Source organism: Balaenoptera ricei, chromosome 2 (genome assembly GCF_028023285.1).
Source record: "Balaenoptera ricei isolate mBalRic1 chromosome 2, mBalRic1.hap2, whole genome shotgun sequence".
NCBI classification, from domain to species: Eukaryota; Metazoa; Chordata; class Mammalia; order Artiodactyla; family Balaenopteridae; genus Balaenoptera; species Balaenoptera ricei.
Genome location: NC_082640.1, coordinates 45,706,766 through 45,720,910, shown reverse-complemented (window position 1 = coordinate 45,720,910; position 14,145 = coordinate 45,706,766). Strand labels below are relative to the sequence as shown.

The 14,145-nt window shown below is 38.9% G+C and overlaps 1 protein-coding gene and 1 non-coding gene across 7 annotated transcripts in view; both read right to left on the bottom strand.

Annotated features, from left to right (window-relative positions):
* Positions 1-415: 415 nt before the first annotated feature.
* On the bottom strand, positions 416-521 carry LOC132361357 (U6 spliceosomal RNA). Its single transcript, XR_009501660.1, has one exon. It is a non-coding gene; the product is annotated as a U6 spliceosomal RNA (small nuclear RNA).
* An 8,601-nt stretch (positions 522-9,122) lies between these two features.
* MCTP2 (multiple C2 and transmembrane domain containing 2) overlaps positions 9,123-14,145 on the bottom strand; it is a 189,449-nt gene continuing 184,426 nt past the window's right edge. For all 6 annotated transcript variants that reach the window (XM_059912573.1, XM_059912567.1, XM_059912568.1 and 3 more), the window contains 2 exons: positions 12,718-12,815; positions 9,123-10,539 (listed from right to left, as the gene is read on the bottom strand). In XM_059912573.1, the coding sequence (XP_059768556.1) occupies positions 10,471-10,539; positions 12,718-12,815 (167 nt within the window). In that variant the 3' untranslated portion in view covers positions 9,123-10,470. The remainder of the gene's footprint in view (positions 10,540-12,717; positions 12,816-14,145) is intronic.

Sequence of the window (14,145 nt, the reverse complement as noted above, 5' to 3'; positions counted from 1 at the left end):
ACCAGAGTATTACCTAATTAGTATTTCTACCAATTTGGAAATGTCTTACTAACGTAAAAACTTACATCAAAAGGAGTTTTTATCTGACTGGTCAATTGCTGCCAGGCACGTTAATAGGAAAATATCTCTAGGGTAAAAATTAAAAGAAAGCTTTTTGTAGAATTTTTGAAATATTATAAAAGAAGAATTGAATTGAAATACTGGCACTGGTTTTAATGCCTGGGTATTATAGCAATACATACAAGAAAACATGAAGTCATTATACCTCCTACGCATGTAGTAGGTACTCAATGCGTATTTCATTGTTTTGAAAATTCCTTTGAAAGCCTATTTCTGTTGTGCAGTATTTCACTATTGTTTAAAAGTTGAAGTCATATTTAACTTTTTTGTTGTTATTTCACAGATGTTATTGTTAAAAACTATGGAACGCTTCACAAATTTGCATGCCATCCTTTCACAGGGACTGTGCTAATCTCTGTATCATTCCAATTTTAGTACATCAGTCTTTTATTTTTTTAATGTTTTATTTTTTTTAACGTCTTTGTTGGAGTATAATTGCTTTACAATGTTGTGTTAGTTTCTGCTGTATAACAAAGTGAATAAGCTATACGTACACATATATTCCCATATCCCCTCCCTCTTGCATCTCCCTCCTACCTTCCCTAGCCCACCTGTCTAGTTGGTCACAAAGCACCGAGCTGATCTCCCTGTGCTATGTGGCTGCTTCCCACTAGCTATCTATTTTACATTTGGTAGTGTATATATGTCCATGCCACTCTCTCACTTCATCCCAGCTTACCCTTCCCCCTCCCCGTGTCCTCAAGTCCATTCTCTATGTCTGCATCTTTATTCCTGTCTTGCCCCTTGGTTCTTCAGAACCACTTTTTTTTTTTAGATTCCGTATATATGTGTTAGCATACAGTATTTGTTTTTCTCTTTCTGACTTACTTCACTCTGTATGACAGACTCTAGGTCCATCCACCTCACTACAAATAACTCAATTTCCTTGCTTTTTATGGCTGAGTAATATTCCATTGTATATATGTATCACATCTTCTTTATCCATTCAACTGTCGATGGACACTTAGGTTGCTTCCATATCCTGGCTATTGTAAATAGTGCTGCAATAAACATTGTGGTACGTGTCTCTTTTTGAATTATGGTTTTCTCAGGGTATGTGCCCAGTAGTGCGATTGCTGGGTCATATGGTAGTTCCAGTTTTCGTTTCTTAAGTAACCTCCATACTGCTCTTCAGAGTGGCTGTATCAATTTACATTCCCACCAACAGTGCAAGAGGGTTCCCTTTTCTCCACACCCTCTCCAGTATTTATTGTTTGTAGATTTTTTGATGATGGCTATTCTGACCAGTGCAAGAATATACAATGGAGAAAAGACAAGCTCTTCAATAAGTGGTGCTGGGAAAACTGGACAGCTACATGTAAAAGAATGAAATTAGAACACTCCCTAACACCATACACAAAAATAAACTCAAAATGGATTAACGACCTAAATGTAAGGCCAGACACTATAAAACTTAGAGGAAAACATAGGCAGAACACTCTATGACATAAATCACAGCAAGATCCTTTTTGACCCACCTCCTAGAGAAATGGAAATAAAAACAAAAATAAACAAATGGGATCTAATGAAACTTAAAAGTTTTTGCACAGCAAAGGAAACCATAAACAAGATGAAAAGACAACCCTCAGAATGGGAGAAAATATTTGCAAACCAAGCAACTGACAAAGGATTAATCTCCAAAATACACAAGTAGCTCATGCAGTTCAATATCAAAAAAACAAACAACCCAATCCAAAAATGGGCAGAAGACCTAAATAGACATTTCTCCAAAGAAGATATACAGATTGCCAACAAACACATGAAAGGATGTTCAACATCACTAATCATTAGAGAAATACAAATCAAAGCCTCCCACTTCTTATACCAGATTCGTGTCCAGCAACCTCCAGTTTCTGCCTGGGTGCAGCCCAACATAGAGCCCAACAGGTGATTCATGCCTCGACTAAATAAAACCAATCTGCAGTCTCCCTTCACTGTGCCAGGAATGTTCCACTTGTCCCTGTTAACTTTGCTTGGCTGGACCACTGCCCTGGGTTGTGCAGGCCTTTTGGGGATAAAAATGCCAAAACAAAAACAAACTCACAGCAAGCATTTATTGGGTAGATGCATACTGAGTCAGTTATGGCAGCTATTTATTATGCAGTTAAACAAATGATTTCATGTGTTTTCACTTTTCCAACCAGTTGTTTTGATCTGATAATGAAAATACATGGAGGGTAGAAGCTTGTATGTATTATTGTAATGAATTAAGGGAATGGAAAACCAACTGAAATTTTAGGATTTTTCAGCCTATAAAGACTAGCTTAATAAAACATTTCCCAGAGAAAAGCTAGATCAGAAATAAATGAGTCGGATTCTGGCAATGAGCAGGCTACTGACATTGGGCTCCTAGAAAAACACACCCTGCACCCTGAGGTTTCAAATGCAGCAAGAGACAAACTTCTAATGTTTCACCTGAACACACAGTTCTTGGGTTCTTAATTGGAGTCTTTGGATCAATTTTTGGAGATATGTGAAATTTCACAAAAACGTACGACTATACATGTGTATGTATATACATATTGAAGGAGTACAGAAAATACCGTTGTGACATAAAAATTATTTTGAACTGAAGACATTTGAGAATCAACAGATGATTTTTTTTTCTGAACTCCTTTATCTGACTGAAAGCAGAGCCTCCCAAAAAGAACTCAGTTGTTTTAAATCCCCTGCCCAAGAGCAACCTAGGAAGGTTGACTCTTATCACCAGGGACAATGAAAAGGCACCACACCTAAAGAGATATTGCCACAAAACTATCCTATCTCCCATCTGTCTATTCTCCTAAGGGCCAATCTAATTTTCCTAAAAGTCATCTGTTTTCCCATGTGCTGTTCCTCCCTTCTCCCCTCTAACAAGTCATTTGTCTTCCCATTATACATGCCCTTCTCCTCCTTCCCTTCGCCTCTTAAGATGGTGTTTAAGTCCCAAATTCAACCGCCCTCTTTGAGTCACATTTCTTTGTGAACTCCCTTACAAGGTTAAAATCTGTTCTTTCTCTTGTTAATCTGTTAGTTGAGTTTAATTTGTAGGCCTCCAACTACTGAGCCTAAGAAGGTAAAGTTTTCACTTCAGCAATATAGATATATATGCATATATATGTGTATACATACTCTCATCTATATCATCTATATTTATATCTATCATCTATCTCTATCATCCATTTATCATCTATCTATCCATCTATCACCTATCTATCATCTATTTATCTATCTATCTATCTATCTATCTATCTATCTATCTATCTATCTATCATCTATCATCATCTATCCCTATTTCTTCCCATGGGAGAGAAGACACATAGCCTTTCTCAGGAACCACAAAAATTCCATCACCTTTTTGCTTTACAAGCTTTAATAGGTGAAAAGGGAAAAAAAATAACTCATGTGAGAGATGTTGCCCTAGGATGCCAGGCTCAATGAACCTAAGTATAAACTGTAAAGAGTTAAAATTTTCTGGAACACTTAGGATTCTGAGGTTTTATGGGTCAGTTTGCTCATGCAAAGCAACTTTTTAATGCTCCATCATGTAATCAGTTAGAAGTCATTTTTAGTACTCCTGATAATAAAGATTTTTTAAAACTGATGGTTGATTTAACATGAAATCGAATACTCAAAGGCAATAAGATTATGTAAGAACTGCCTTCTTTGGGTTTATCGTTTAAAGTGACTTCCAACTCTTACACAATTTTAAAGGTTTATTTGAATGGGTTCTCCCTTTTCATGTTTAAAATACTTAACAGTGATTGGTCTTGGTTTCTTTCATTGTAAATTAGGGATAAAATTATCATGCTTCATCGTTTTTCTTTTCTTTTTAGGAAACATGCAGGAAATTACATTAGTCTTAAGTTCAGGGAATTTCACAAAGTGAACAAGTTCACGTAACTAGAGTCCAAACCAAAACAACTGACCATTACCATCATCCCAGAAGCCCACTCATACATTCTTTTAGTCACTATCCCCACAGCCTCCTGACTTCTAACACCATAGACTGTATTCTCCCTGTTTTTGAACTTGACATAAATTAAATCATACATTGCATTTATCTGTGCATCTGTCTTGTTCCTTTTGCTCAACACTGTTTGTGAAATTTGTCCATGTTGTTGCATGTAACAGTTTTTCATTTCAGTTCTCTATGTATTCCACTGTAGAGTCACAATTTACTGATCAACCCAGCGATTGATGGGTATCTATATCTATATATATATATACTGTTTCTAGTTTGGAATTATACAAGTAGCGCCACTACAAATATTCTCAGGCATGCCTTTTATTGACATGCACATATCTATTGGTTATAAACCTAAGAGTAAACCTGGGGGAAGGGTCATAGGGTATTCATATAGCCAGCTTTAATAGATACTGCCAACCAGTTTTCCAAAGTGGTTGTACCAATTTATGTTCCCACCCACCAGCAAGTATGAGAATTTTTTTCCCATATTCTCGATAATGCTTAATATTGACTTTCCTACTTTAGTTATTCTGGCTTTGTGCAATTGTATCATTTTGTGATTTCAGTTTCCATTTGCCTGATGACTAATGATGTTAAGCACCTTTTTATATATTTGCTGGCCATTTGGATAGGCTCATTTGTACAGTGCCTGTTCAAGTCTTTTGCCCATTTTTCTACTGGGTTATAGGCCTTTTCATTGTAGAAATTCTTTACGTATTCCGGATAAGAATCCTTTGTCAGTTTACATATAGAGATTGCATATCTTCTCCCACTTTGTGGCTTATCTTTACACTCAGTCATATTTTTTGAGGAAAAGATTAATTGTAATGATCAACAACTTAACAGTATTTTCCCTTTATTATTAGCATCTTGTCTCCAGTTTAAGAAATCTTTTTGCTTATCACATAGATGTGAAAATATTTTCCTATGTCTTCTTCTGAAATCTTTATTTTGCCATCCACTTTTGGACCTGCAAACTCATATGGAATTGATTCTTGTAAATTATATATGGAAGAGGACAAGATTCATTTTAACCACATGGATACTAAAATAACCCAGCATCATTTTCCAAAAAGGTCTTTTCCCTATGCATTGCAAATATGTTACCTTTGACATAAATTAGGTCACAGGTTACCAAATATGTGTGGGTCTGCTTCTGGTCTTTTCTACTTCTTTGATGTATTTGTCCACGCTTGTGCCAATACCACATTGTCTTAGTTACAATAGCTTTGTAATACATCTGGACATCTGCTAGAGTTATTACCTGTAAGATTGCTTTGGCTATTCTTGAACTCTTGTATTTCCATATACATTTTAGAGTCAGCTGATTAATTTCTGCAAAAAAAAAAAAACCCTCTAATTTTTACCAGGCTTACATTCAATCTGTTGACATCTTAATATATTGAATTTCTAATCCATGAACCCCATCATTTGTATATCTTCTTCCTTTCATTAATTTTCTTCAGTGTAGAGGCTTATATATCTTTCATAATTTTACATTTATATTCATGAGGGATTTTGGTAAGTAATTTTCCATTCTTGTATCATTTTGTTGAGTTTTGGGATGAAGATTATCCTGGCCTCATAAAATGTGTAGAAGAGTGTAATCTTTTTTGCTGTTTTCTAGGAGAGTTTGTATAAGATCGGTGTTTTTTTTTTTTTAAATAAGTATTTAGAGGGAATATCATAGTTGCTTTTCAAAAAATTATTAAATGTGTTATTACATCTAAAGCACCTAGAAAGTATCTGGCATTTGATAAGTGCTATAAAATGTTAACCGTTCTGATGTGCTTGACTATCCATTTTCCTGTGTAAATTATTACATTAAAATGCCGGAACAGAATGGCAGGTTTTATACAAAGAGACCTATATAAAGAGGTAATGTGCTTTAAGCCATTCTTGAGAAGTCACCCTTCAACTTTTATTCAATTTTCAATTGACTACTCATTATATTTTCAGAGAATATTCTATTTCGATTTTTCAACCATTCTGTTGCCATAAAAGTTAGATTAAGACTACATAAATGAGGTGGGTTTTGACAGAACGTAATTTTAAATAATGAATATAGTTAACTCCATCTCATACTCATGAAGAATTTTTTGGAGCTGATGGGTATATACTGAGTTCATGACACATCTAATTTTTCCTCTTACTACAATCATCCTGTAGCCCTTCTTTCATTCCCAATCTCTGCCCTCTCTCCCTCATCTCCCTCCAGTGGAAATTTGCAAAGTTACCTTCATTCAGTCTCCACATTCTGACATCCACTCACGTCTCAACCTCAATCTTTTCTACTCCTACCGCTCCCCTGAAATGACTTGTTGCCAAGGTCCTCCCAAACTGCCATGTCATTAAGGTCATCATTCTGTCCTCAATCTATGTGATCACAGTGGCATTTAGCACTACCGATCACACTTTTCTGGAAACATGCTCTATCCTTGAATTCTATGACAGCACATGCTTACTGCTTTCCTATTTAATTCTATTTCTATTTACAGTCTTAGCTGACTAATCTTTATATATATATGACTATGAGTGTTGAGTTCAATCTCTTAAAGCATGTAGCTTCATTCATCTTCTATGACTGTTGGCCCTTAAATGTATCTCTCTCAAGTACAGTGTATTTCTTTTAGCTCCATTTCAGTCACCTCATAGACATCCCCGTTTGGAGGCTTCTCAAGCATCCCAAATTCAACGCCATCTAAAATTGGGCTCCTGCAGTTCTTCCCCTGGATGCTCTTACAATCCTCTCTCTTGGTAAAAGGCGAGATGATCTTTCTAGGCCCAGAGACAAGAGGACTGAGTGCCATCCTTGATCTACTCTCTCCCTCACTCCATAGTCAAGCAATTGTGAAGTCCTGCTCACTTTAATCTCTTAACCATTCTCTGATTTCACTTATATGTGTTTCTTTTTCCAGTGCCCTTATTTGAAAGTCCAGGCAAACATCAACTTATCAGGAGCTCTACAACTGGCTCTTCTCTGGTCATTCGTAATTGCTAGTGTACCCACTGCAGTCAGAATGATCACTTTAAAAGCTGAATCTGAGAATGTCATGCCATTGCTTGAAAATATTTGTTTAATGCCTGGCTCTACCAAGGGAATGTAATCTGTTTTGTTCAAGTATATCATCAACATTCAATATATGTTTGTTCAGTGATAAATAATAAGAAAAAGAATCAAAAATTGTTTTACCACCTACAAATAAACATTATATTTTCCTTTGATATGTAGGTAATCTGTTTTGTTCAAGTATATCATCAACATTCAATATATGTTTGTTCAGTGATAAATAATAAGAAAAAGAATCAAAAATTGTTTTACCACCTACAAATAAACATTATATTTTCCTTTGATATGTAGGTAAGGACTTCTCCAAATATGACACTGTTTAATTTAAAAGTTTATAATCAACATGGCCAGAGCTTATAAGTAGTATCACATAATATGAGGTGTGCACTTAATGCAAGAAATTATTTCCTGGGATAGACCACACTAATTTATTCAGCTCAGCTCTCTGTTCTGAGAATCACACATGAAAAGGCAGAGAAAGAAATGTTCTCCATGACCTGGTCAGTTAATCATGTATTTTCTGAGTGACTATTAGATGCCAGATAGGATGGGCTATCCAGTGGAGGGAAGTGGGAGTCAAGGCCTCTGGTAATTATGAGCGATGGCAGAATACGGCAGATGCCAGAAAGATATCTAAGATGTCGGGGTGCAAAAGAGAAAGATGGACTCTAATCCAGCCAAGGAACTAAGAAAGCCAATGTGGGCAGGAGACTTCTGAAAGTTTTGAAGGAGGGTAGAATTAATTTGGATAGAAACTGGGGAGAAACTATTTCAAGGGAAAAGAATAATCTGAATGAATACTGACCTGGCATAATGTAATTGGCACCATTACCTACCTTGACTTGTGAGAGGTTATAGAGGCCTCAGCTTGGGCGGTGCCTTGGGTGGTCGCGATTGGAAATGTACAAAACATAAACGGACAAGATAATGTGTCAACACTGATCTACCAGATTTTATGGGTTGGGAGATGGTGATAAAAGCATGAGGAATAAAAAAGGGATGCCAAGGGCCCCCCAGCCCATAAGATGCCTGCGCCAATAAGGGGAATAACAAAGCTAGAAGGAGACTGTGGGGTTAGGGGTCCTGAACACATGGAGGGAAAGATAATGCTGAATTTCCGAACTGCTGAGGAAGAGATGCCTGTAAGACACCAAGCAGGACTGGAAACTGGTGTGTGAGGTTTGAGAAGAGAACCAGGAGAGCTTGGCCAGACTTCAACATTCCTACTAAATTATCTTTAATTATCACACTGTGAAACCATAATCCATAAACTTTATCTAAAGCATCCCCGAATCTTTCATACGAGTTTGACTACTTGTAGGAATCTTAACATTTCACTTGCAGATAGCATTCATTTTTAACATCCCATGCCTAGTTAATCAATTAACAATTGTTTTCCATACAGTTTACTAAAGGTTGATTCTGTCCTTGCTCTTGCATCCCAGCTGCTGTTTGTATCCTAAACTTAATGCTGAAAATTCCAGAGGGACTACAGAAGAGATAGGTCTAACTAATGATGCCTTCTTTTCAGGCGAATTATTTCATTTTGAAATTCTATTGCAAGAGAACAACAATAAAGTATTGGTTCCACTTTTAAATAAATAAGGGGTTATTCTGCTGCTGAAAGTTTTCATTCAAATGACTGATCAGATCTCACGTGTCTGTTTAAAAACGTCTGACTTAGGTCGTTACAAAATGACAGACTATGATAAACTAGATGGTAGTTGGGAGTGAGACAATGAGGCATTGTTTACACAGAAGATTAACTGGTTTAACAAAAGAGGTTCTTGGGTATCTATTGTATGTACAACTCAGAGATTTACTGGAGCTTTTATAATTTCTGCAAGGTTCTTTTTCAGCCAGCTTCATTAACTTGAAGTAAATCAAATCATGCAGAAATCTGGCTCAGCCAGAAAGCAACCCAGGAAGATAGAATATGAAGAAAAACAGACACAGGATGATAAGGTTTAGAATCTTTGGCATTTTTCATAAACATTTTGTTTGAAGATTATTAAATTACAACCCAGAGACAGAGAGAGGAAAAAAAAAAACACAGTAAAACTCACTATTAGATCTTTTTACCTCAACTTTTCTTTACAATACATATATATATATATATTATATATATATAAATCTGCACATACAAAGTATGTGTCAACAAAATACAGTCTTTACAACTTAAATATCATTTGAACAGAAAGGTATTTGTATACATTTTATATATGCATAAAAATTGGGATTTTTACTTGCAGGGGGTTACGGTGAAATGGTGAAGACTGATATACTCAAAAAGACTTCCGGGTGGTACTTTTCTAGGAATGGGGTTCTGAGATATATTTTTATTATGTGTAGCCTATTTTGCTCAGGAACAAAAGATCCATTTGGATTGCTACAGCATTTTTACTTTCTTAAAAACGCAGGCAAATGAAGGGAGTATGACAATCAGATAAGCAGCCACATACATTGGTCCCTTGCTCCTCAGCCTTTATCTTTCAAAACGCTTCTCAGAATTCATTCAGTCATTCCCCACCCCCTCTTTCTCAAGCTATAATATTGAGATTTTATTTGGGAGATAAGCAAAAAGTCAAGTCAGAAGAAATGGCTATTTGAGGCAACGACATACTTTCATGAAACCTTCAGGTTTTGGGTGAATGATCCCTTGGGGCCTTCCTCGGGCATCCATTGCCAGCAACGGACCACGATGCAGGCTGGCATCCAGCACCAAGCAGCTTACTGAAATTTTACATATAGGTCTTTGGTAATTACGGCTGAAAGATCCCTAAAGAATTGGGCTAATCCTGGTAACTATTTTTAAAAATCTATTTATAATATACATTATTTGGGTGGACGGTGACTATCTATCAAGGACTTGTTAACTCAGAGAAAAAAACGGACTCATGAACAATCATCTGAAAGGAGTGCAGGGGTGGGGAGTGAAAATAACTGAATCTTAATGAGGATCTGTCGGATGTGTGAAAACGAGTTCAAAGTCATGCTCGAATCCAAGTGGCCTCCTGGCTGTTCTCAAGGAGGGTGCTCAGACCCATGGAAGCCTTGCTTTAGCTCCTATTTGAGAAGGGATGTGAGTCTTTTACCGTCTCTGGGTTGTTCCCTTTTGCTGGGCTGACTCAAGATGCAACCAGGACGCCCCTGCACATGGATGCACACACACGTGCGTGCATCTGTGCCACGAAGAAGGGGGCGGATACAGACAGAGCTCCACACAGCGCGCATTGCAGACTGACACCACGGATACCACTGAACGAGAGAGAATATTGGTCTAATCAACCCAACACGGAATCGGGTGCTGGCGTCCAAGTCGGCGTGTGTCCTAGAGTGCGCTGCGCTTCTTCCGAAGGGGGCTCTGGCCGCTGCCGGGCTTCAACTCTGCATACTGCACCTGTGAAAACAGACAGACGTGACGCTGGCAGTTAGGTAACCCTAGCTCACCACAGTGTGCTAATGGCTCCCCGAGGACACACCAAGGCAAAGGAAGGAAGGTTCAAAGGTAATGAATCATTTTCTAAACACAGGAACATGGAGGGATTAATTGCAGGAAGGATTTGAAGAGTCATGCATCATTTCTTGAAACCAAAATATTAAAAGCAGATTTTTCTAATGAGATGCATGGGTTTCTGGGTTTCTACCTGCTCTCAGCACTGCTAGATGGTTTTAGTTCTGTGTATGCCCGTGTTCAACCAGAAAAGAGCTTAATAACAGTCTCTAGGGAATGTTTATCTTAGTATATGATACAGCAACTTACTAAGAATTATTCATTTAGAAATATCTAAAATCTTGGGGGAAAAAATCTCTGCCAATTACATACATTTCTTTTGCCAGAGGGGGCAGAAATGTTGAAATTAATGCTGGCCCCAGACTAATAAAAGATTTCTCTTATAAATGAATTTCATTTACAATGTAATGGCTAAAACATCTGTGACAAATATGAACATGTGGGGAGTCCCCAGTGGCAAACTGTCTACTGTGTTAATTAGCAAGTGCTCTTGGAGATACACGGAGATCTTACTAGCTTACTGTACATCTTCCTCAAATGCTCTTTTGTTGTATCCCTCTGTATTCACGCCAACTCCAACCGGATGACCTCGCTCAGGGCTGGTGCCCAAACTGTGCACAGATAATCCCTAGCAGGGGCTTGATGGGAATTTCCATTCTTCAAGGATGCAGGCACAAACTCACATTGTGACTCAAGTGATGGTACGTTGCAGTCGTATTGCTTTGGTGTGTGGGCTTTGATAGGCTGATGGTGGAATGGCTTTATTTAAAGTATTGCATTACAGACCACATGTGCTCACTATTTTGAGTATTTGTACCAAACTCCCCAAGGACATCCTACCCCATCTCATAAACTGAGCTACACTTGGTGGAAAGCAGATATGTGAAAAAAGCATGCTTTCTTTAGAGTGTCTTGTGAAGGTCCCCTAGGGGATGACACACCTGCCAATCTTCAAGGCTAAACAAACAGGGGCCAAGTTACTATTTTACAATCATGCAATGCAATGTTAACAAGGAAATTCATATTTATAGAATGCATTTTAATAGATAATTATATCATTAAATGAAGGTTAAAAGAAAAAGCATCACAAGGTCTATTTTAATCTCTAGAAGTTGGAATGAAGGGGAAGGAAACTCTCTGGGGCCTTTCAGCCTTACGTCTCTGCGATGCACCCGGACCTGCTGGGAAATGAATTATGGTACATTGGCCTAGAAATTGATACTTGATTTGGGATTCTCTCAGATAATAAAAGATTGTGTCTTTGATCGTCATGATGGCATTTCATGCCATGGTCTCCCCATCTACCTATTCTATGATTTCTCTTCTCCATTAGAGAGGTCTTTGCCTGCCCTCCCGCCTCTGGATTTATAGCAGACTGATCTGCAGGGGCCTGAATTAGGCTGCTCTATGGACTTTCCGGTATTGTTGCCTTGGTTAAGCTCTGTGTATCCAAAGAAAAGGGACACTGCTGGACTAAGTGACCATTACCTGTGAATAATACTTCTGATTGATCTCAAATTATTGCATGCTGTCTCTGCCTCTATGTGTATTAGAGTAAGTGGGGGCTTTGCCCTCAGCATCTTTAAGTCTTCAAAGGGAAAGGGATAGGAGGGTGGCCTAGGAGATAATCGGGGCAAAGAAGAATCAAAAGAGTAATCCTCATGCCCCCTACTTCCCGTAGAATGCCTGCCAACCGGAAGAGGGGGAAAATAAGCAAGCCTCCCCCAGCTCTGGATCTCACGCTCTCCTACTCGCTGAGCCCATCTTATCCTCTTTGGGAAGGCAAACGATCAGAAAAGGGGCAAACCTCACTGCACTACAGCCTCGCAGTGTGAGTTCCAGATCATTCTTAAGTAGCTCTTTTTCCGGATAATTTTCCCCAATCATCTCATGCTTCTGGACAAAGGTTTTCTTGCCACCTCCCTGCAAGGCAGGCCTCTTTAAGGATTTTCTGATTCGTTATCTCAATGACTCACACAAGCACAGTCCTGTGCTCGTCTGGCTCTGGGGCAGGCCAGACTTCAGGGTCGGGGCCCCTGTTGGTGGTGAGCGTTCATTACATACCTTTTGAACATCAGACGGAACTCTGGAGAGGAAGTCTAGTAGCTCATCATTGTCGATGGCGTAGGGATTTCGAAGCTTCTTAGTAAATTTATTTATGCCTGAAAAACAGAAATATCGGGAGATCTCTGTCTGTCTGTTGATGTCTCTCTATCCATCTATCTATCTTTAAAAACTCACCTGACTGGGAGAGGGGAAGCAATCACAAGTAAAAATTAGTGTGAAAACAATTACCGGACCTCAAGTCATATACACGTTGCTGTCATGTGGAATCATTCACAAATGTCTTTTCTTGGAGGAAGGAAAGGGGGATCGTTGGAGAGGGGCTTTGCCTTCTTCAGCTGTGAAAATCCCATTACAATCCCATCAGCAGGGCGGCAGAAACACACACTAAAACTGTGGAGCTCACTGGTTTTTTGGACGACACTGATTAACAGCCTGCTCTGCTAGGAAAATGAATGTCCCAGATGGGAAAAGGCCTTCACTAGCCCAAACAAGTCTCTGCTTGGGAGCTCTGGACCAAACCTAGCAGCGGGAGGTGGAGGGTGGGAGTTGTTTTTTTGTTGTTAAAAAGAACCCACAAGAAATCTATCTCCCGCCCCCCGTCCAACTCATTTTCACAGGTTTCTCTTCTCTCACTGCAGAACAGAACTTGACATGTTGATTTTACTTTGATGCTGCAGGAAACTGTGAAAAGTTATTATTGGAAAATTATCTTACTGTGGTTGCTAGCTTAATTTATGGACCGTGGCACTGGTGCGAGGGTTTGGCTAGCCCATGAAGTCGGTGCGGCTGATTTAGGACAACGGTAATTAGAAGGGGGTGTGACGTTTTAAGTTGTCCTTGGTGGCGGCACCTTGGGCACGTGGGGACGTCCAGGACAAGCTCTGCCCACGGTTCCCTCTTCAGAGGAAGGCGCCACTCCACCAGCTTTTGTCTCCTACTCCGCTCCTAGGAGCTTCTTGGAGGTGTGTGTGTCTGTAGCCAGAGCTTATAAATGTGGTCTTTTCACTAAATGTCAACCCTTTGTGCCAAGTCTTAGAAGCAGAAGGTGGCCTTCTGAAGTTTGCCCACAGAGTGCTTGTTTATCAAGGACCGTATCTGAAGTCCTTGTCAATCTCCGTGATGCTGAACGAATGTTCACATTGGTGGTAGGTACCCTGACTGGCTCTTAACTCTGAAGGCAAGGTAACATTTACCTGTTCAATAGTCCACAACAGAGAAGAGGTTTGATGTTTTTCTTCTTTCATTAAATATTATTTTGCCTTCATCTAAGAACTGGACTTTCTGCGAGCCATTACCCCTGACGCAATGCCAAACTCCTAGTAGTTCCATTAGAGAGAGTTGGGTTCACATCTGCTTGGCAAATGGGAGCTGGCCATGTTCATAAGTCAAGGGTGCTTGTTGACTGGGCTGGGGAAGACTTCCTGC